Source organism: Mustelus asterias, chromosome 16, assembly GCF_964213995.1.
Source record: "Mustelus asterias chromosome 16, sMusAst1.hap1.1, whole genome shotgun sequence".
In the NCBI taxonomy this organism is placed as follows: Eukaryota; Metazoa; Chordata; class Chondrichthyes; order Carcharhiniformes; family Triakidae; genus Mustelus; species Mustelus asterias.
In genome coordinates this window covers 39,266,037-39,289,248 of record NC_135816.1, presented here as the reverse complement: position 1 = coordinate 39,289,248, position 23,212 = coordinate 39,266,037, and the positions used below count along the sequence as shown (strand labels likewise).

At 45.0% G+C, this 23,212-nt stretch overlaps 1 protein-coding gene across 1 annotated transcript in view; it reads left to right on the top strand.

Moving 5' to 3' along the window:
* LOC144505117 (A disintegrin and metalloproteinase with thrombospondin motifs 2-like) overlaps positions 1–23,212 on the top strand; it is a 229,554-nt gene that overhangs the window by 166,857 nt on the left and 39,485 nt on the right. The window contains exons 6-9 of the mRNA XM_078231003.1: positions 7,837–7,993; positions 9,993–10,098; positions 17,557–17,700; positions 19,291–19,423. Coding sequence (XP_078087129.1) covers positions 7,837–7,993; positions 9,993–10,098; positions 17,557–17,700; positions 19,291–19,423 — 540 coding nt within the window. The remainder of the gene's footprint in view (positions 1–7,836; positions 7,994–9,992; positions 10,099–17,556; positions 17,701–19,290; positions 19,424–23,212) is intronic.

The window sequence follows — 23,212 nt, the reverse complement described above, 5'->3', positions numbered from 1 at the left end:
GTCTTATTCATCAGCAATGCAGAGGTGGAACTTCTCTGCGATGATCCAAGATTTTGTTTTTGTTTGAGTAGGATGGTTAATTTTGCAAGATAAGTGTGTATGTGTGCACTATGAAAGCTTTCCTGTTTGTTAGATAAGAGCTTTTGTGCATCTATTGCAACCCAAGCGTGTCTCTGGGCGGAATTTTCTGGCCTTGCTTGCCCCAAAACTGAAAAATCCTGCCCAAGGTCAATGGACCTTTCCATGGCCCGCCTCTCGCCCGCTACGATTCCTGTGGCAGGCAGAATGGGAAAATTCGCCCCTCTGGGTCTGCAACTTGAAATGCTGTCTTATCTGTAGAAAAAGTAGGCAAAGCCATCCGAAAATATTCACACCTGGAAGGAATGCTTCTTATTTTCCATCAGCCTCATCATCATTGTGAGGTTCTTAGGATGGAAGCTGCCAAAGACACCCAGAATCTGCATGAGCAAACAGGGTCTTATTTAAAATCTTGTTGCACACTTCTTCTGCTGGTTCAAGTTTTGTATAGTAGCTTCAAGTGAACAAAATGTATGTTGCAAATTTCAACACACTGCAGGGGATTCCTAACTTTTATTGTCCAGCAGCCTCTGAAACTTGAAGCTATATTTCATTTTCCTTCTCTGTTCTATCCCTGTGCTGAGCAGACTGGAGTCAGGAAAATTTTGTCCTGCAGGTGGAATTGGCCCTTGTAACTTCTATACACCTTAATGTTATTAGAGGAACTAGTCAGCTTCTTTTAATCTTTAATATCATATTATATCCACAGTATCTATATAGTAAATACAGGGATAATACTATACTAAAACCCTGTTATGAACAGTGAATACATATGGACGTAGAATTTCAAGTGTATTTTGTTATATATAGATCTTACACATGGATAAAAACAGTTGGTTTGGCTTAGAACATATATTGATGGTCTGGCTATTACTTAAGCAATAAATACTTGGAGATAAGTTTATAAAAGCTTCCAACCCACAATATTGGCTTCAGCGTGGAAGTTATTTGTCAGCAGCTCCAGGAGATTTAAGTCCCAAGTTTCCTCCAGATTTCTGCCAAACTCCTGCAAAGCACTGGCAGAAATTCATTAGAACCCTGAGCAAGGGCATAATATACTGGGGTCCTCATTGTTTCTGGAATGTTTTGGGCAATGATTGTAAGGAGTGGAACCTCCGGCTCCCCTTACAATTCCAGTAACATCAGTGGGCATCCCAGGAGTGTGCACTCCCTACATTGTGTGTTCCCATTTCTGCTCAGTCAGGATCCAGTGTAGAGGCTATAGAGACGAGAGGCTATGACGCTAAGTGAGGTGGTCCACAGCTAGACGTAAGTTGGCCCCAGTGCAGAATCCAGCTGAGGGGACCGGCCTGACGATAAGGGAAACAATTATTGAGGACCATAAGACAAAGAATAAACCATTCAGCCACTTGAACCTATTCTGGCACTGACTAAGATCATGGCTGATCTTTATCAGCTTCACCTATTCACCTACCTACCTTGCTTCTGTCACGCTTAATACCCTTGCCCCACCCACTGTACAGAGAACTGAAAGAGGGTGTAATAGGACACTGGTGGCAGTTAGCTCGGACCTCCTTTGCAGGCCCCAAGTTCAAACATTCTCCTTTACCCTCTTCCACCTCCACCCACCCCCTCTCCCCCACACCTCCTCATTTCCCCAACGTTCTCACCACCTTGCCAGTGCCTGCCAGCCTGATCCTAGTAAATTGCACACATCGCATCGGCCCATTGAGTCTGCACTGATCACAATCCACCCAGGCCCTATCCCCGTCACCCCACATATTTACCCTGCTAATCCCCCTGACACTGAGGGGCAATTTAACATGGCCGATCAACCTAATCCGCACATCTTTGGACTGTGGGGAGGAAACTGGAGCACCCGGAGGAAACCCACGCAGACACGGGGAGAATGTGCAAATTCGTCAGTCACCCGAGGCCGGAATTGAACCCGGGTCCCTGGCGTTGTGAGGCAGCAGTGCTAACCAATGTGCCCATGCCGTCCATTGGTCGGTAAAACCATTCCTTCTGTGGCATGATCCCCACTACCCGGGGGGGGGGGGGGGTTTGGAGGGGGGGCGTTGGTAGAAACCATGGCACCCTATGAAATCCTTCATTTTTTTTACCCTGATCATGCTGCAACAAAAAGAATCTGTTCTATTAGGGAAAGAAAAGCTCCACAAACTAACTAAAGAAAAGGAAACTGTCAGATATAACAGCTGCTCTGACTGTTCCTCACCCAGCCCACCTTATACATCTGAACATATAATTTAGCTCAAACAAAACTTTAAAAATGAGCAATTCACAAAAGAAAATTGCAAACTTGCCAAATCACCTGAACTGCTCCAACAGCTTCCCCACTCTCAACTCAACACAATCTACTGGGTTCTATAAACCACCCCAAATTCAAATATACGTTTCACTGGTGCTTTACAACACTTGGTGTCTTACGGCTACACAGAGAATCCCCACACTAACAATTGGTACAGAACAACATGACACGGTGGACCAAATGGCCTCCTATTGTGCTGTAGCCATTCTATGATTCTAACTCCACCTGATTTTCTATCTTCCTCTCGGTCCAGCTGCAGGCATACCAGAGGCTTTGCAACTGCTACCAGCCTCGGCCCCAACAGAAGTACCGATTAGTGAGGTGGGCACCAATACTGAAAACAGTTATCCCCAAATCTCCTGACTGAAATGGTGAATAAAACCAATGAGGGAGCATAGCTCATTCCCGAGGCAGGGATTCTTATACCTTCCTTTCTCTCAGCAACATTCCTTTTCCATCTCCAGCCAGCATCCACCATAGGAATACAGACTCGGGCTTTGGGCGTGTTATTTGCTATGAAGGCCAGTCAAAGCTGCATCATGAAACTCTGAGACAAGGTCCTGATATGGGGGCAGGGGCGACTGCTGATGGAAACCCTTTCTTCATCCAGGGAATGGTGAATGTGTGGCATTTCCTACCACAAAAGTAGATGAAGTCAAAACATTGTGGATTTCAAGATGAAATTAGATATAACTCTTGGGACTAAAGGGATCAAGGGATATGGGGGGAAGGCGGGATCAGGATATTGAATTTGTTGATCAGCCATGATCAAAATCAATGGTGGAGCAGACTCGAAGGGCCGAATGGCCTATTCCTGCTTCTACTTTCTATGTTTCTATATTGTTTGCGGTGTCAAGCAGGAAAACAAGATAACTTGGTAAATGCAGTGGATGATCTAAGAATGCTCAGGTCAAGGCTAAGTTGCTGACTGCCTGCAATGATGTACTGGTGGTCACGAGAGGGATGGTACTGAGTATACAGTTCCATTAAAAGTGTTCACTTATGATGGAAATTTTAATTTTCGGTTTTTCATATTCGTAGAATCCTACAGTGCAGAAGGAGGCCATTTGGCCCATTGAGTCTGCACGAACCATAATCCCATCCAGGTCCTAGCCCCGTAACCCCACTTATTTACCCTGCTAACCCCCCTGACACTAAGGGGCAATTTACTATGGCCAATCAACCTAACCCGCACGTCTTTGGACTGTGGGAAGAAATCGGAGCACCCGGAGGAAACCCACGTAGACACAGGGAGAATGTGCAAACTCCACACAGGCAGTCACCCGAGGCAGGAATTGAACTCGGGTCCCTGGCAGTGTGAGGCTGCAGCAACATATTGTAAATGCCTCATCAGTTTAAGATTACATGAAACGCAGGGGTTTGTTTAGTGGGAAGTATTATATTTGTTTTGTAATTATACTTATCTCATCAGCCTCCCTGTCTGTACCAGATGCATAGGAGGGTGGGGGAGAGTTTTAAGCTGTCAAAGTGGGTATGTGTCACTGCATGTACGATTAAAGCACTGAAGAATTCCAGTGTGCCAGGACGCTGACACGAACCCACCAATTTCTACATTTAACTGGAGCAAGTTGGTGAGTATGCAGGAAACCCTGTTGGGACAGGTGGGCCTGTTATTAACACAAACTGAAAGCTAGTTAACCGCACCGTTAACCATGGATTTGGGCTTTAATTGCCAGTGCAGTGCTTTCCCAGGCTTTGTGGAACTCTTTAGGATAAACTAGGTGAGGGGACAGCAGGGAATGATGGGACTTTACAATGGACAGGCTGGAAAGCCTTTAAGTACAGAGGTATGACAGCTGCCCCTTTGCCCATGTGAAAGGCCTTTGCTCCAAGGACTGGTTCTGAAAGTGCCCCTTCACTGCACTGGAGTTGATTTCCAAGACTTTGGCAGTCAGTTCTATAACCTTGGAGCATTTTGACTCTGATCCAGACTTCCATGCTGTCAGCTGTGGATCAGCATGGGAGCAGCTTACACAGCTCTACCCTGGGCCTCTGCTGGGGAACTGGAGAAGCAGCAGCAAGAACACCAGGAGCAGGAACGACAGCCTTCTCCTCGATTACCCGCCCTTTCACAGGACAGAGGGGATGGAAACAGAGCTTCAGCTCACAGGATGTGTAGGTCAACAGAGGAGATGACTGGGCAATGGAATTTTGAAACAAAGTTTCTGCTGCATAAATATTGACAAAAAAAGTCACAATTGAACAAACTTTTAAACACCCAAATGATTTTCGTTCTGAGGTGATAAAGTATTTCTCCTCCTTTTCTTATTATTCCCTGTGGCACAACAGAAAGAGAGAGGCAAGCTGCTTATATCTCTGTTCTGACTGCATCTTGGCCGATGTTCTCTGGGTTTTAGTGTCCATGATGGCCCTGCTAAAGACCTCCTCACGTCTACCTGTGCAGAGGTAAACTCAGCCATCCGAACAGGAAATAGCATGTCAGGATCTGACAGGCATTGGGCGGGTTGGGAATGGGGCAGTCAGGGTGTGGAGGCAAGAGTGATGGAATGGGAGTACTTTGACCCAATGTCCCCATTTCCATACTTCCTTTCTCCATGTTCCCTTCCACAGCACACCTTCACTTTCCTGAGAGCACTTTGCTGCACTCCAGTGACATACCAGACAATCTAGTTGAGACTTTCCTCCATCCTGCTCATACTGGCAGAATGTGTGAGTCGGACATTGTGAGGGCCAGCATGCACTCAGTTACCAGCTGCATCTGCTGCTCCATGCAGATGGCCACTCTTTCTGTAATGACTTCAATGAGGTCCATGAGGTTGGCCTCTTGGAGTGTGAGCTCCCTGATTGAGGTAATGATTGCCTGCCCAATCAGGGAATTTCACCTGTGTATATAATGATGAGTGCCATGTCTACTGGCAGTGCGGATTCTGACTTTGTACCTGAAGCACTCTTAGGGGTGGAGATTAGTTTGTAAATAGAAGGAATCTGGTGATGAGGTGCTGTCCTCTGAGGAGCGGCTTCACTTTCTGTAGAGACATCATAGCACTCATGGTGGAACTGACTCCTCCAGTCTCTCTCCAAAGTGCACAGTGCCTCTGGATTGAACTGTACAGCAGAGAACATGCAGAATTCAAACATCATGTGGATGATCTAGGTGCCAAACCTCAAGGAATTGTCCTCTTTGTAAATGATCCATGAGGCTTGGCGTCTGTGTGCAGTTGAGCAGAGCTTGAAGTGCAGGCACTTGCGACGTGAACTCCACTGTTGTCCCTGTCTGCACCATCCGCCCTTGCTCACATGTGACACATGCTTCACCATGTGGCAATCCAACCCCCTGTCTTCAGGGCCCCACCCACGGTGTGTGTATCTGAGCTGGTGGAAGGTACTCCTGAATCGTGTGTCAGTGCCTGTTCTGAGGAATCCTTTTCCTCCTTCGACACCAACTCCGGAGTGATGCTTTAAGTATCAACAGGAGATGAAGGACATGAATTAGTGCTGACAAAGTGAAAGGGTTCAAAGTCAACGTTTTGCAGATCATCACATTTCAGTGGCTGTTGGCATCAGACCAACATGCATCCGTGTGGTTATTATGAGGCTGTGTGCTATTTAATCCTGTCACCTGGTAGCTGAGAAACTCTCTCTGATTTCAATGACCATGCACGCTGAAACTCTGCTAATCGCCAGTATGTCATTCTCTACAGCAATTAGGGTGGCTGTGACCAGAGGGCTACCAAATTTGTCTCTCTCTGGTGTTTTGTGATCTTTATGCAAGGAGAGAAAGAAGAGGTACGAGTGTGAGATTGTTGTTTTGCGAGAATAGACTGACATTTGAGCAGAGTCATTCGGAGGGATGGGGGTGAGATGACAATAAGATGAAGTCGGCGTTAGTGTTCAGAGGGGAATGTGATGAAGTGCCTTGAGAGAGAGGAATGGCTTGAGCTGCAAGGTGTGTTTGCCTGAGGGGAGCTGTGCAAGAGAAGATTGGGGACATCAGGATATGTGTGTTTGCAATTGAATGTGGAATGCCACTCACCTTTCCTACCCCATGGTGAGGTTGCTGCACCACTTGTGCGAATCCATCTCTGAGCGAGAGACCTCACTCCTGATGCTCACCTCCACATCCCCCTCTATCTGTGTCTCTCAGGCAGGCTTCTTTGTCCTGTCTGCTAGGAGCAACATTTCTCTGAAGACCTTGATATTCGCAGCATGATTCCGGGATTATCCCTCAGAGAACGGGGTTCGTGTGGAGAAGATGGCATTCTCCCTCATTGAGACTCCATTACTCGAGTGCTGTCCCTCATGTGCCAGCTGTGGAGTAGTTCCATTTTGTCCCTCACCATGGTCCCTTCTATGGCTTTAATAGTCATGAGATGACCATGAGCATGCCCACCTGCCACAAATGGTCAGGAAACCCAGAAGCCGCATCATAATGCTATGGCTCAGTCAAGGAAAAACCCATTCCATGAACGAGCAGGTTACTGGCATTCTGCCAGCCTCCTCTATGGGTCCTAACATTGAAATACAGCCTGTAGAAGCTGCTGATATCCCTCTCGCCAGACTAGATGAAAACTATTTTTTCACAGCCCAACTCTTTATTCAGGGGCTAGCCCCTGGCTTCCTTCTACCCTGCCATCAAAAAAGCCCACCCCCATCTCACCACAGCACTCTGGGTGGCCTCAGCGTAAAAATACTTGCATTGCAGTGAGTACTCTCAACAAAAGCAGGGCTCCTTCCAACTCCAAGGTTATTATGTGTTCAAAGCACTTTTTAAAACTTGAATTAAGAATTTAATCTTTCAACTTCAGCCTGCAATTGGGAACTTTACTGAGAATTGCAAATGAGAAACTTGTGTGTGATTTTCCAATTAGAGTCAAGCACAGTACATGCCAAGACTCCGATTCCCATTGGCGGCAAGTAAGGTTCCAAACCTGGAGCTCCATTTCAATGGACTGAACAATTGGTCAATTCTACAATGGGCAGGCCATCTGGTCATCCAGATTATTGCCTATTCAGTGAAGGCAAAGAGTTGCCCCACTTATTTTAAATGCTTTAAATCTTCCATGGAAATATAGGAGAAAAGAATTTCAGCCAAACACATGAAATATTCTGATGCTAGCATCCCACTGTGCTATCTAGGTGCCAAAATGTCTGAGAGCCATACTGAGAATAAGAAGGAGACAGGCAGGCTGGAGTGCTAATCAGAGCCAGATAGAGTATGGAAAGTGGGAGACGAGCAGATTCTCGATTGCACAATGAAAGACAGCCAGAAGTCGCCATGGGAAATAATAAATATATTAAATGTCTCTAAACTCGGATCAAAAATATTCAGTGGAAGTACAAGACAAATTGCTAACTATGAGTTCAGACAATTGTGAGAACTGATGCCACATATTCAATCGTCTCTATGTTGAAGAATGTTCTAACTCTTGCACTGTCGATGGTTGAAATTGCACCTAAATTTAAAGGAATTTTTTTTCTTTCTTTAGTCTGTTAACCTAATCGAAATTGGGAATCCTGCACAAAGTCTGAAGAATGTGTGCCAGTGGGCTTATTCCCAGCAAAAGTCTGATACCAGCCATGCCGAATACCATGACCATGCCATCTTTCTAACCAGGCAGGACTTTGGGCCATCTGGCATGCAAGGTACTGTATTCCATTCAGATTGGGTGAACTGTTTTATGTTGTGCTTAAGTGTATTTATTGATAAATAATCCAGGACACGACATATTTCTTAGCTTGCTAATTTCTAGTCCAATGTTTTAAAAGTACAGGATGGTGCGGGGGTATGCTGGCCTAACTGGACCTATTTGACATTGGGCCTCAGACCTCCTTTACTTCAGACTGATGAGCTACAACTACAAGGCTGGGCAGAGAATGCTGTTTGAATTTTAGGCTAGCATCAGCAACACAGCATAATTTGAAGAGGAGGGGGTGATTAGGAAAGAAATGTGAGTGATGGAGCGAGGAAGGCAATTTGCAGAGAGGGCGCCAAAAGAGCAATTAGGGGTGATGGGGAGGAGGGCAAGGTAGTGACCAGGAGAGCAGTGGCTGGCAGTCAATTGCGATAATAATGAGGCCCTGCATCACTTGATTCAAATTCGGGTGAGTATTTCTTAACTTGCCCTTTTCAATGTTATCCACCAGATAGGCTGCACGTGGATCTGATTTTCCTTCCTGCAACCAGTTGCATTCAGGGCAAACTAATTTCTAAAGCAGGTGTTAAATATGCAAAGGGACACATGCTTCTTTTGATGTCCATACTGTTATTGCTGGTCGTGGCTGCAATCTGCAAATGTGTGTTTGTAAACCACGGACCATGTTTTACGCTTTACCCCAGTTACGTTTTACCCCAGTCAAACTGGCATTATTTGAGTGTCGAGACTGCTCTGTACTTTCACTTAGTAACTTCGTATATTATGCCACTGTCAGATAGGTACAACAATAACCACAATAAAATCATAAGGCTGCTTATGTAACTAGAAATTGCATGACCGTGAACATAAGTGAAATAACTGGGCTTCATGAATGGGATGCTGTGCAGCTTTTACATAATGCAACTTTCTAAAACCAAAATTAAGATGCTTGATTTTAATATTTGGTGCTTTCTCACCTGTTAATTGCAATGTGCGTGATTGTTACAAGCATCAATACTGCAAAAGTTGTCCAGCACATACATACATCATCAGCCAGTTTACCGATGGGATATGTATTTATTTGATTTGATTTATTATTGTCACGTGTATTAACATACAGTGAAAAGTATTGTTTCTTCCACGCTATGCAGACAAAGCATACCGTACATAAGGAAGAAGAGAGTGCAGAATGTAGTGTTACAGTCATAGCCAGGGTGTAGAGAAAGATCAACTTAATGCAAGGTAAGTCCATTCAAAAGTCTGACAGCAGCAGGGAAGAAGCTGTTCTTGAGTCAGTTAGTACGTGACCTCAGACTTTTGTATTATTTTCCCGACGGAAGAAGGTGGAAGAGAAAACGTCCGGGATGCGTGGAGTCCTGAATTATGCTGGCTGCTTTGCTGAGGCAGCGGGAAGTGTAGACAGAGTCAATGGATGGGAGGCTGATTTGCGTGATGGATTGGGCTACATTCATGACCTTTTGTAGTTCCTTGCAGTCTTGGGAAGAGCAGGAGCCATGCCAAGCTGTGAAACAACCAGAAAGAATGTTTTCTATGGTGCAACTGTAAAAGTTGGTGAGAGTCGTAGCTGACATGCCAAATTTCCTTAGTCTTCTGAGAAAGTAGAGGCGTTGGTGGCCTTTCTTAACTATAGTGTCGTCGGCAGGGGTGGGGGAACCAGGACAGGTTGTTGGTCATCTGGACACCTAAAAACTTATAGGCACCCTCTGTGTTGTTTTTTTGTTTTGTTATGACAAACACCTTTTTAGGTGAGATAGATTATCTTACAGATTAAAGTAATATAAAATATGACTGGTCTTCGACAGTATGAATATATAAATTGCAGAAACAGTGGCAATGGCTACGAGAAAGTCCACATTTCTATGCATAAAATTGTGTAAAAAGGCCCATTTATCAATGTTGAAGTAAGAAAAACAGAATTGATGTTTCTCAATACTCAATTATATATTTTTTCAGTGCATTCTTCTCCAATAATTTTCTGTCTTTTACAGGTTATGCCCCAGTTACAGGTATGTGCCATCCCATCCGGAGTTGCACTCTGAACCATGAAGATGGCTTTTCATCCGCGTTTGTAGTTGCTCATGAAACTGGGCATGTGTAAGTGTTAAATCTTCTGGTTCCAAAACAATCAGGAAAAACACCAAGATACTGTCAGGAGTAATATTGTGTTAAATATTAGATGAGCAACTTTACTGCAAAAAGATATGGCAAAGGGAAAAATACAAGGGAATAGATTCAGAGTTATGATGAAAGAGTTGGGAAGGATGAATGAAAGATTGGTTAATAAGGGATAGGTTTTTTGATAGTTTTTAAAGGTGGATGGATGGGTCTTAGACAGGCAGAGGGGTTTCGAACAAAGTTCCTTAAGAGTGGGACCAAGTTACACACCTGTTATGAACCTTTACCAGGCTCCCAGGTTTCTGGTAAGACCCAGTTAGGTACCAATAATGTCTAGTTTATAGTTTATATCTAACCTGGTGTTGTTAAAACTCTTACTAGTTTATAGTAGACAAAGTTTGAAATTCAAGACATTTGCTGATGGAGGAAAGCCACACGATTCCACGAGTTTTGAACAAACAAAAGTTAACTTTACTATACAAAGTCAGAAAGATACGACAATACACAATGGCTATCTGATACTCTAAAATTCAGGGTTAATATGAGGTACATGTGATTAACAGGCAAACTGTGGTCAAACACACCACACTGCACACTAAATGCATTCGAGACTGACTCAATGGATTTCTCAAAAACATACCCAGGCATTAGTAAACAGTGTGAATCAACCAATCTGGTTGAAACTCTTGTCTCTGTCATGAGGGATTCCAGTCTTCATCTTTGAAGATCCATCATAGAATCAGAGAAATCCTCAACAGTGCAGATAGAGGCCATTCGGTCCAGCAAATCTGCACCAACTCTCCAACAGAGCATCTTACCCAGGCCCAACCCTCACCCTATTCCCTTAACCCCACACATTTGCCCCACTAATCCCCCTCACCTACACATCTTTGGATGCTAAGGGGCAATTTAGCATGGCCAATCCACATAACCTGCATGTCTTTGAAGTGTGGGAGGAAACCGGAGTACCCTGATGAAACCCACGCAGACACCAGGAGAATGTACAAACTCCACACACACAGTCACCCAAGGCCGGAATCAAACCCAAGTCCCTGGCGCTGTGAGGCAGCAGTGCCAGCCATTGTGCCACCCTTGAAATTCTCTCCAAAAGTTGCTCCATCAAGGACAGCCTCAATGACGACTCATCTCATAGGGTTTCAATCTCATCTCCCTAGATTCTGGCCACTTGGATTCCCAAGTCCACACTAAAGTGTCCACACTAAAGTGTCAACTTACAAGCACAACTTCAGCACTTGGGCCACTATAAGCACAATATTACCACTGCAAAAGGATACCTTTGCTCCAACAGCTCTGTTGCCTTCTTAGAACAGCCAGACTTCTCCTGAGCCCTGATCACTTACAATCTGCTAACTGCAGCCCTTTGGCTGTTTAGAGCTGTGTCTCTGCTCCTTTCTTTTTCCAATAATTTAACCAGGATCTGCCGCTGTCCCCCGCCGTCTGCGTCCCCTCGCGGTCCCCCGCCGTCTGCGTCCCCCGCCATCTGTGTCCCCCACCATCTGCATCCCTTGCCTGGGACACTTGTTTGAAATGGTGCTCTGCTCCTGTTCACATGAGCCAGGTTTTCGCATTGTTTTCCCTTTCTACATGGTCTTGTCCTCGGCTGCATTACACATGGGCAGCCCATTTGTACGGAAACTTGAGGTCTGTCAGATGTTGGAATTCCTGACCCCCCCCCCCCCACCCACCACCCCTGCTCAGTAAATAGGTAAGTTGGCTTTCATAACATAGCAATAGTTTAGTGTAGGGTTGGGGGGAGTCAGATGGCCAGAGACAAATAACTGGAGAAAGTGAGCGAGGCAGAAATAAATTGGGAAATAACGCTAAGGTTTTAAATTTAGTGCATAATGAAGAGGGAGCAGTTTAGGTGAGCAGGCACGGGGTGATCAGCAAGTTGGGTTGGATGCGGGACAGGATTTGGGCAGTACGTTTCGAAGACATGAGGGATAATGATGCATGGAGCATGAAAGACTGGTCTTGAATAGTTGAGGAAATTGAGGTGACTAAAGTGTAGTTGAAGTTTTCAGCAGCAATTGTGAGGGTGGGAGACAGGTAACATTGCTAAAGTAGGTGTGAAGTTTTAGTGTACTGCTGGTGGGTCTTTGATTTACCTGAATGCCCCAGCTTTGATTCCATTGAAGGCGCTAGGGATGGTTTAATTTGCCTAACAGGGCTGCATGACCACCTCATTTATGATGCTGATGGGACACATTCCATGACGGGACACAGTCAGTGCGGTTCAAGATTTTAAAAATCGCTGTTGCTAAATATCTCAGCAGTTTGAGATCACAGCGATCAGCCCAATATGTCATACACCGGTGGAAGACTATGGGTGGGACTTTCGGGCTCTGTGCACCCCCAAGACTGGATATTCCTGCCCGAGGTCAATCGACCTTTGAATGGTCCACTGAACTTTCTGTCCCGGTCATTACGATTGCCATGACGAGCAGGACCAGAAAATCTCGCCCCATATATTTGAAATTGAAGGAAATTTGCAATGGTATGTTTTGTAACAATTTACAATGCCTATTGCAATTATTAATCACTGCTAGAGTGAGGGTCAATAACTCAATGCACTCCTATACGGTCCAATGCAATACAATACATTGTGGGAGCGTGTCTGAATCAGAGGCTTGCTTGCACTTATTGGTAAGCCCCTAATGGACAAGAGCCAGCAAAAATTATCATCTGGAAGTTCCTTTCAAAGCTACACATCATCCTGACTTGTAACTATAATGCCATTCCTTCACTGTTGCTAGGTCCAAATCCTGGAACTCCCTTCTTCACAGCACTGTGGGTGCAGCTATCCCACATGGACTGCAGGAGTAAAAGTAGGTGGCTCACCACCACCCTCTCAAAGGCCATTAGGCATGGGCAATAAATGTTGGCCTAGCTGGTGAACCCCACATCCCGTGAAAATTTCAAAAAGAAAAAATATGCAAAAACCCAAAACACTCAGTGCAGGTTTCTTCTTTCTGACAGTTCCATTTCAAATGTGAAGCAGGAAAGCTCTATTGGCATGCAAATTCAGGGGCAGGACAGTGGTTAGCACTGTTGCCCCACAGCGCCAGGGACCCAGTTCGATTCCCGGCTTCAGTCACTGTCTGTGTGGAGTTTGCAGGTTCACCTTGTGTCTGTGTAGGTTTCCTCCGGGTGCTCGAGTGTCCTCACATAGTCTGAAAGACGTGCTGATTAGGTGCTAAATTCTCCCTCAGTGTACCCGAACAGGCGTCGGAGTGTGGCGACAAGGGGATTTTCACAGTAACTTCAGTGTTAATGTGAGCCTACTTGTGACACTAGTAAATAAATACACTTTAATTAATTAAATAAATAAAATTCATAAATTGGCAGAAGCTTTGTATTTTTTTTTCAATGTTTGCAGTACCCTTTTGCATGCTGACCTTTCAGTGCCTGTGTTCGATTGCTTCAGCTTTCAGTGGGTCAGCAGGTTTGCAGAGCTTACCAGTACACTTGCAGCCAAATGCAGTTAGCCTTGTAGTTTGCTCTGGCTAACACTTAAATATCAGCCAACATGCACCTCATACATGGATCAAACCGGTGCTCAGATCAGCACTTCCACCTCATCTCCCATTAAACAGCATTATAGTTGCTTTCTATGAAATGAATGGCATTTACGTAACGCCTCTCAGGATGCCCCGAAACACAGTGCAGCTGGATAAGCACTTTCCATCCCAAAACAGAAAATGCTGAAAATGCTCAGCAAATCCGGCAGCATCTGTGGTGAGAGAAAACAACTCTCATTTCAGACCAAAACCCAAAATGAATCGAAGTATTTTTGACGTTTAGGAAATGCGGTAGCCACCTTACATATCGCAAGATCCCAAAAACAGCAATGACCAGATATTTTAGCAATTTTAGTTGACGGATAAATATTGGCCATGGTTCAGGAAAACTCTGAATTTTGCCACGGGATCTTTCACATTCTCCTGAGAGGGTTTTCCCTAAACAGCTCATTTGGAAGCCGGCACTCTCTACAGCATTCCCTGAATACAACATAAGGTCAGAAGTGGGGATGTTTGCTGATGGCTGCGCGATGTTTAGCACCACTCGTAACTCCTCAGGCACTGAAGCAGTCCATGTCCAAATGCAGCAAGACGTCGACAATATCCAGGCTTGGGCTGACAAGTGGCAAGCAACACTTGTTGGCAATGGCCATCTCCAACAAGAGGGATTCTAACCGTTACCCCTTGACATTCAATAGCATTACCAATATTGAATCCCCCACTAACAACATCCTGGGTCATACCATTGACCAAAAACTGAACTGGACTAGCTATTTAAATATTGTGGCTACAAGAACAAGTAGGAGCCTCAGAATTTAATGGTGAGTAACTCACCACCTGACTCCCCCCAAAGATTTGTTTCCAATCTACGAGGCACAAATCAAGTGTGTGCATTCTTACTGTGCGCATGTTGGTTTCCTTGGCATCCATTTTATCTTGTAAAACAGGAGCAGTGTTGACAGATTCTTGGGATCTAATGTCAACATATCCTGCATTTCCCAAATCTCAATCATCTAATACGGACCTATGCATTAGGAGCAGGAGTAGGCCGTTTGGCCCCTCCATCCTTCAGTAAGATCATGGCTGGTCTGACAATAGCCTCAACCCCATATTTTGCAAACCCTGGATAACCTTTGAATTCTTTATTAATCAAGAATTGATCTACCTCTGTCTTAAAAATATTCACGGACCCTGCTTTCACTGCTCTCTGGGGAAGACCGTTTCAATGTCTCCTGTCCCTCTGAGAGAAAGAAATCTCTCCTCATCTCCGGTTTAAATGGAAGACTCCTTATTTTTAAACTATGACCCTTAGTTCTCATCTCATTCCCAACCCTTCAGCAAGTGTCAATGGTTTGATGTGCGGGCCCTTGGGAATTGGGATTCCAGCATAAATTGCAATTTAAATGTTTGCCCTGGTTTCGTATGAGATGCAGTGACAGAGCTAAAGGTTGTGTTAACATATGGGCAAACTGTATATGTGAGACAGCTTGATGGGCAACACTCCTGCACGTTAGATAATGCTGTTGGGCAGTCTTATCGTGCCAGGTTTTATACAGGATGGCATAATTTCCTGCATTTAATTCTGTTTGCAGCAGATTCTAATTTGCACGGTTTTCATCCTGGCTGCCACATTCTGCCAGACATGGTGTATTATCCTGAGGGAAGAATGTCTAGTAAATCCACTTTGTGAACCAGCAAACAGGAGGCTGGGACTACAGTGCTCCACTACCCACACAAGAGACTGTTTCATGCTTTGACGTTGGGATTGCCTTCACTTGCTCTTTGCAGTTATTTTTTTTGCCAGCCCCTTCTTCAGGCAGCATTTGTAGATGCTGAAAATTATCAGCAAAAACAACTCCCTGTCTTTCTGAAGGCTGGGAGTTTATTGTCGCATTTTTACAAAAAAATTTACTCCATTCTTAAAGTTACAAAGCCAATGCGCAGAGTGGGCCGGACAAGCCCGATCTATCTCCTTGCTTGTACCAAGAACAAAATTCAAATTCAATCCAATTCATGGTCTCCACAAGAGAGACAATCAAGATCCAAGCTGACAAGGTAAGGCATTGCAACCCATACTGGGCTTGATCTTAGCCAAAAGGCCAAGAATCCCAAATCAGTCCCTCCTTCACCAAACACAAGGAGCAGACAGTAATTATTTCTGTTAGCTAACCTCACTCTATCACTTTCAGGTGAAGCTGCTCTGAGGTACTTTTTAAAAAATGTATTCATAGTTTACAGGCATCACTTGCCCTGAAGAAGGTGGTTGTAGTCTTTTTAAAACCACTATTCTGCCATTCTCTGCGATGCTGGCAGGGAAACATGTCAGCATGAAACATGTTCGGAACAGTGTGACATGCAGGTGTCAGCTCTCACCTGAACAATGCCTGGGGGGGGGCTGCCTCCAGAGTTCAGGATCAAGGCCACTGGCAACACTGGACAGCACAGCAAATGGGTGGGGGGAGCATCTGCAGGTGGACTTTCCAGATTCAGTATCCTAAAGGGTGGTCCATCTTCCAGCCTCAGAATGTTCCTGGAGATCCATCTTCTTCTTTCCTCAATAATGGGTCAATGATGTTGGGCGCCTTTCCAATAGGGCACCCGGACATGACTGTGGACTACACGCCACCCGGGCCTGCCCCGCCACTGAATATGGAGTGAAACACCCAGGTGCATAATTAATGAGGGTGGGATCAGAAGATTTGACATGTTTTCCCGCCAGCCTCCGCAGCAGGAAACATTTTCCATTCTCTCGCTCCTGCCATGATGCTGGGTCTCAAAGTGAGAGAATTCCACCTGATGTCTTTAGGAGTTACATTTGCTATTTTCCAATCAAATGGAACCTTCCCCAAATCTGGCAAGGTTTGGAAAATTAAAGCCGACACACAAACTATCTCACTAGCCATTTCTTTTAAGACTCCAGGATGAAATCCATCAGGACTCAGGGACCTGTCAGCCTGCAGTCCCAGCAATTTGCTCAGAACCACTTCATCATAGAAATCATAGAAACCCTACAGTACAGAAAGAGGCCATTCGGCCCATCGAGTCTGCACCGACCACAATCCCACCCAGGCCCTACCCCCATATCCCTACATATTTTACCCACTAATCCCTCTAATCTACGCATCCCAGGACACTAAGGGGCAATTTTAGCATGGCCAATCAACCTAACCCGCACATCTTTGGACTGTGGGAGGAAACCGGAGCACCCGGAGGAAACCCACGCAGACACGAGGAGAATGTGCAAACTCCACACAGACAGTGACCCAAGCCCGGAATCGAACCCAGGTTCCTGGAGCTGTGAAGCAGCAGTGCTAACCACTGTGCTACCGTGCCGCCCCCACTGTGCTACCGTGCCGCCCCACTTCCCCGGTGATTGTAATTTTCTTAAGTTTCTCCCTCCTTTCCCTCCCCTGATTTACAGCTATTGCTGAGATTTTACTTGTATTTGTGAAGACCGATGCAAAGTACTGGTTCAATTCATCCACCAGGTGGGTCCTTATTTTCCATTATTAACTCCTCGGCCTCACTTTCTGTAGAACCAACACTCACTTTGTGAAACCAAACTGAGCCTTGGTGAGGGGGTTATTGCTGCTTGAAAGCACTGTCAATAACTCCTTTTATCGCTTCCCTGATGAGGTGTGGCCAATGTCTGAAGTATAATGGTCCAACCCCTGCAGTAATGATGGAAAACCAAATAGACAATGTAAGTATTAAATATGAGAATTTTGGACTCTCCGTCATGCCTGAATTTGGTCTTTGCAGTTATTCTTTTAATTTTGAGCATTTGGTTTTTACATGTGCTTGAATGCTTTGTGTACTAAAAACCATGGTACACAAATTCAACTTCCTGTTTGTTGTATTGAGCAATCTGATTTTCATTCTTTCCATCTATTAGGTTAGGCATGGAGCATGATGGCCAAGGCAATCATTGTGGCGATGAAATCAAAATGGGAAGTATCATGGCACCATTGGTTCAGGCTGCATTTCATCGTTTCCACTGGTCTCGCTGTAGTCAACAGGAACTGAGCCGATACTTGCAGTGAGTGAAAGATTATTGCTGATCGCTGCTGGTCTCCAAGTGAACCAAGCAACAGACGTATGAACTTCATCCAGTTAAATAATGAAAGATCTGTGACTATAGCCTAGCTCTTCATATCATCTTTTTGAAGCAAATATTTAGTGTCTCTGTGTTCTAAAGTATTATGGAGAGATCTTTGCAAGTTGTTGTCCTTCCCGATGCTGTATCTTTGTCTTCAGAATAATGATACTTCCTGACAAAAAACAAGTGCAGGCATTCAACCTTCAGTTTTGACTTTTTAACTTGTTCGAAACAATAGATTATGGAGAGAAAAGAAATAATACAAGAACAGTGAGCTTTCACACGCACTAAGATACTGTTCTTTCATGGTTGGTGGGGCAATGCCATGTAATCCCCTACTTAACCGCTTTGCGGGTGCAATATTAACCCAAGAACTGCAAGGAGCAGTCAAAAGCCACATAAGAGGATCTGTGGTCCAAAACCTGGCCTAGAGTGCAAGTTTTCAGGAGCAATTTACGTGAGGAGAGGAAGCGAGGGAGAAACAGAGAGGTGGAGGGATGAAATTCCAGACCATGGAGCCTAAACTGCTGAAGGTTTGGCCACCAGTGGTGGAGAGATTAAAACTGGGGAGGCACAAAGGGCCAGAATTGGACGAGTGCAGAGATTCAGATGTTTAAGTGAGGCGGAAGAGGCTACAGATTTCTAGAGCTGCAAGAATGTGATGGAAATTGAAAACAAGAATGAGAATTTAGAAGTGAGATAGTCACAGCCATACGTAGACTGTTGGCCAATCCTATCATTTGTCCATATTTGCTGATCAATTTTGCTCACTGTCAAACATAGGTTTCCTCCACTGGGTCCAGAATTTGAGTATCATGGCACAGAGGATCCACTTTCGGGCACGATCGAAATCAAACCAGAGTATACCTTTTGATGTCAGCTCATTTAACTATCCACTCCTCTCATAGTAAGCATGCAATAGCAGGCAGCTTTATTGTTGGCAGTCTGCCCAACATGACTACAATTAGATAAGCATAGAAAATGGATCAAGGCCACGGCATTGTTGCAGTTAGAAGTCCCATCCTGCTACATTCCGAATGCATTAAATACCATAATGAAAAATGCAAGCCTTATCTTCTCTAAGTTACCTTGAATTATTTGCAGTATGGTTAGCCATTGCTTTGGCCCATTTCAATGACCATTAGCAGAAAGGTAGTGATAATCCCTCGGGCTTTGGCCCATCTGATGGGACACCTTTCACATTAAACCTCATACCCCTACCGAGCTCCAGGAGCAATGTGGATCTCAGATTCTCAAGGCCTGTAGCCCTTGCCTCCACTCAGCGCCACTAGAATGTCCCTTGACTGCATTTGCTGGCTAGTTGGGATCCTCCTGGGAGCTGGCACTGCACATATAATGTCCCAACCCCGGAAAGTGGGCAGGTTAACAGTGTGGTAGAAGCAGGAAGTGGAGAGTGCCGGACATACTGTCATTATTGCCGAGAGTTGAAAAGTTGCTTGGATGTTTTACATCTTTTGGCTAGGCGATAACTTTGAAAGTAACTTGTTTGAAAATATTTTTCCATTGCAGTTCATACGACTGTCTACGCGATGATCCATTTGAACATGATTGGCCATTGTTACCACAACTCCCCGGCATTAACTACTCTATGAATGAACAATGTCGTTTTGACTTTGGAGTGGGGTATATGATGTGCACAGCAGTAAGTGTGATCAAAGCTCTTTCAGACCTGCAGAGCATGCATTCGATACACAGAAACAGGCATATATAGAATAGAATTTCTTTGGAGATTACTTCTTCACTGTATTTTCCATATAAACCTTGATTTATGCCAATCTTCTTCTAATGAGACCAGGAGAAATGCTAGACCTATTAATATGTGTACACACACACACGATAAAATAATTCAAAGGCACAATTCAGTATAAGCAGATTCTGAAGATGTTGCCAGTTCCTATTATTAGTATAAGTCTTTCTTATTCCAATAAGTGTGTTTAAACCAGTAAAATAGTCCTGGTATCCAGGATGCATAGGAACTATTTCATCCAGTTTCTTTAATGTTTTCCTTGATTTGGAGGATGCATGGAATTGTCAATGTGTGCAAGGCAGCTTTCAAAACCTTTTCCTCTTAAGATCTGCAAAGGTGTTTGGAATTCCCTGTGCAAATCCATATCAAATGACAGGAACATAAGTGGGGTGATTCTCCCCCAAAGATTCTAAGTGTCGAATTTGCATGAAAACTGGAGTAAATCCGATAGGTTTTTTTCAGTGGGAGTTCTAAAATGAATCTCCCACACTGTGCACTGCAGGGTGCACTAGCTTGAATTGCGTGAAAGATTGGGGGTGTGGCCAAACGGCCCCTCCCCTCTCCTCCCCCTTCCCACCCCAATGGCCAGCCTCAATCACTGGTCTCCCTCCCTGTGCTCGCGATCTTTAGGCAATGTGGCAGCAGGACCCACCCCCATCAGGCCCCGTCCCTTGGCACTGCCCTATGCCCGATGGCTGGCGAGAGTGGGTGCAGGTAGGGTGGGAAAATGATAACTTTCCCATCTCAGGGGGGAAAGGAAGGGGGACCTCACTCTGAAGGCCCCCTCGAAGTTGGGGCACTTTTCCTCCCAGAACATTGGAGCTTCGGGACACCCAGCCATCTGGCCTACGCCCCCACCCCACCCCCTGATGCTGTGAATACTTCTCCTCCCAACCCATCTGGCCATCCCCTGCCCTCCCATCCCCAGGACCCCTGGGACTTGCCTCCAGGCAGAGCACTGCAGTAACACTTCTAGCCAGATTGGCTGACATATCTCATGGGTGGGACTTCCTTTCAAGGGCTGATGGAGATCCATGGCGGTGGGACTGAGAGAGTAGGCAGTTGTGCATTAGGCGCTGAATCTCAGAATGGCGAGTGCCGATCACTCGCCATTCTTAAAATCCTACCCTAAATTACAAACTTGTACACAATAGGAAGTGAATCTTGAATCAAAATCAGCAGATTTCTGTATAGTCATTAGCCACAATTTTTTTTTTTGCCATTCATACCCTTCAGTAATTTTCTGCATACTTTACAGAAACATAAATAATTCTGTGCATATCTTTAATGATCAGAACATCATTGGGAGGCTATTTCAAGCCATTATTATAACCAATTCTTCAAAACCATTCTTTAATTTGATGTGAGAATATTACTGCAGCTCCTTTTGGAAGGAAATGCAAAATTATACCCAGCAGTCTTATGAAATGTAAAAATTAGAGATATCAATATTTAAATTTCCAACAAAATCTATAATTAGTGACATTCAGTGCTAGACATTTGCAGAAAGCTGGGGCATAGCGTTTCACAATGTTTGAAATGTGGATCGATCCCACTGCAACAAATTAACCACACTATCATTCAAATACAAGTTAACTATCCAAAAACTCTGCACACTTCAATATTTAGGGAGTGAAATTGCTTCCGTCAATGGCTATCTCAATAGTATCCAGTTTTGTATTTTTAGTAAATAATGCACGAGGAATTTTATATCCTTAGGTTACTGTTGGAAAAAAAGAGAGGTGCTATTGAAGATTGTTGTCTTGCACTCATCTGGACAAATGCAAGAATACCAAATTTCAAAGAGAGCAAATATTTATTTCACCAAGAAAAAAAACATGCTAATTGGTTGCGAGGTCAATTCTGATCACATTGCCATGAAAAATGCACCTGGGAAATATTGCGCCCCATGCTTTTGTTTAATTCAAAAAAAAGGGCAATGCTTGGACATGTTCTTTTTGCCTGGATAGGACAAGTCCCTGTGTATGAATATCCAGCTATACAAAAAATTGCTGAATTTCATTCAAAACAAATTTCCTATGGAGTACGAGTTTGTAATTAAGAGCCTATTCACAATCATAGTTTGGTCTGAAATGCACACTTATTGCAGTGTAATTTGACAGTGTTCAGGAGTGAAGTTAATTTGTTCCAAATGACTAGGGATCTTTCAGACATGTAATTGTCCAATATATCTTCATTGCAATTTAGTACTCCCCTGGCATTGTTCCAATAAGATGTACTAGAAATTGTAAGTGAACCGTAATGAGAGCCCAAATGATTGTTAAATTGATTGTTAGTGTAATTCTTGGCACACTTGTTCAGCAAATACCATCAAATCCTTGAATCACATCTAACATCAGACATTATGGCCAGAATTGTGTTGAATTCGTGTGAAAACTGGAATAATTCACGCTGTTTTTATCAGTGGCAGTTCAGAGAGAATCTCCCACACTCTGTGCACTGCAGAGGCCACCAGCGTGAATATCATTAAACTTCAGGGGGTGGGGCCTATTCACGCTGGAGAGGCTGAAATCAGTGCGCTGAGTGGGCCACTGTGCATGCGCTGATCTGCCAGTGCCAAGATCGATGCATGCGCAGTGGACTCGCACTGATGGCCTCCCGATTGCTGGCCAGCTCAATCTTTGGCCAGCCCTGCGACTCCCACATCACTGGCTCTCTGCCCGCCCATGGCCCGATCGCTGGCCCCCAGACCATTCCTGGGCCCATCTCCGACTGCCCCCCCCCACCGGCCCGCCGCGGTCTCCATCCCCCCACCATTGATTTTCCCCCCGTCTGCAGTCCCGACCGCCCCCACAGTGCTGACCCTGCCCCACCAGCCTGCCCCGATAGCTGGCCTCCCTGTTTCCCCCATTAATCCCTATGCAGAATGGCAACGGGACCCCCCCCCACCCCCATAGATCGTCCCTGGAGGCCCTGTCCCTATTAGTGCCCCCTGGGAACTAGCACTTTGCCTCTTGGACAGTGCCGGGTGCACAGTCTAGCACTGCCAAGGTGCAGATGCCCAGGGGGCACCACCCCTCCCTGACACCTGACCCCTCTGGGGGCCCCGATTGCTCCCCCTTCACTCCAATGCAGTCGGCCCGCTAGTGGGGAGCTACTGTAAACCCCGATGGAGTGGACCACCCTGGTGGGAGGGGGGAAGATGCTAGCAGGCCCGGAGACTTCAGTTCCAGGCATGCTAATCATTTTGAAATCATATTCAAATGACCATTTAAATGGTCATTGCGCCTCCCCACCGATTTCCGGATTGGAGCAGACACCACCAGAAATCCGGCACTGGGAGATGCAAGCGGGGTGCAAGAGCTCACGTGAACCCCGCGAATCGGCTAATGCGACAATCTCCCGGAAGATGGGAGAATCGCGGCCTATGTTCTGAGTTTCACAAACACGGACTGGTTGAGTATGGTCAGTAAGTCTATCTGTTGTGAACAGCCAAAAGGACATGCTGTTTGATATGATCCTCCAGTCATTGGAACATGTAGCCTGTGTACCTGGCATCACACTGGCACTGAAATTCATGTCCACATTACTCATTTGTGTAGTAGGCAGAATTTCTTTTGGTTTGACGACACTATCCTACCACTTGCATTGCTATTGCATAGTAGTAACGTTAAAGAGTTAACTTCACCTCTTTCTCAAACCTTTGAGATACTTCAACCTTCC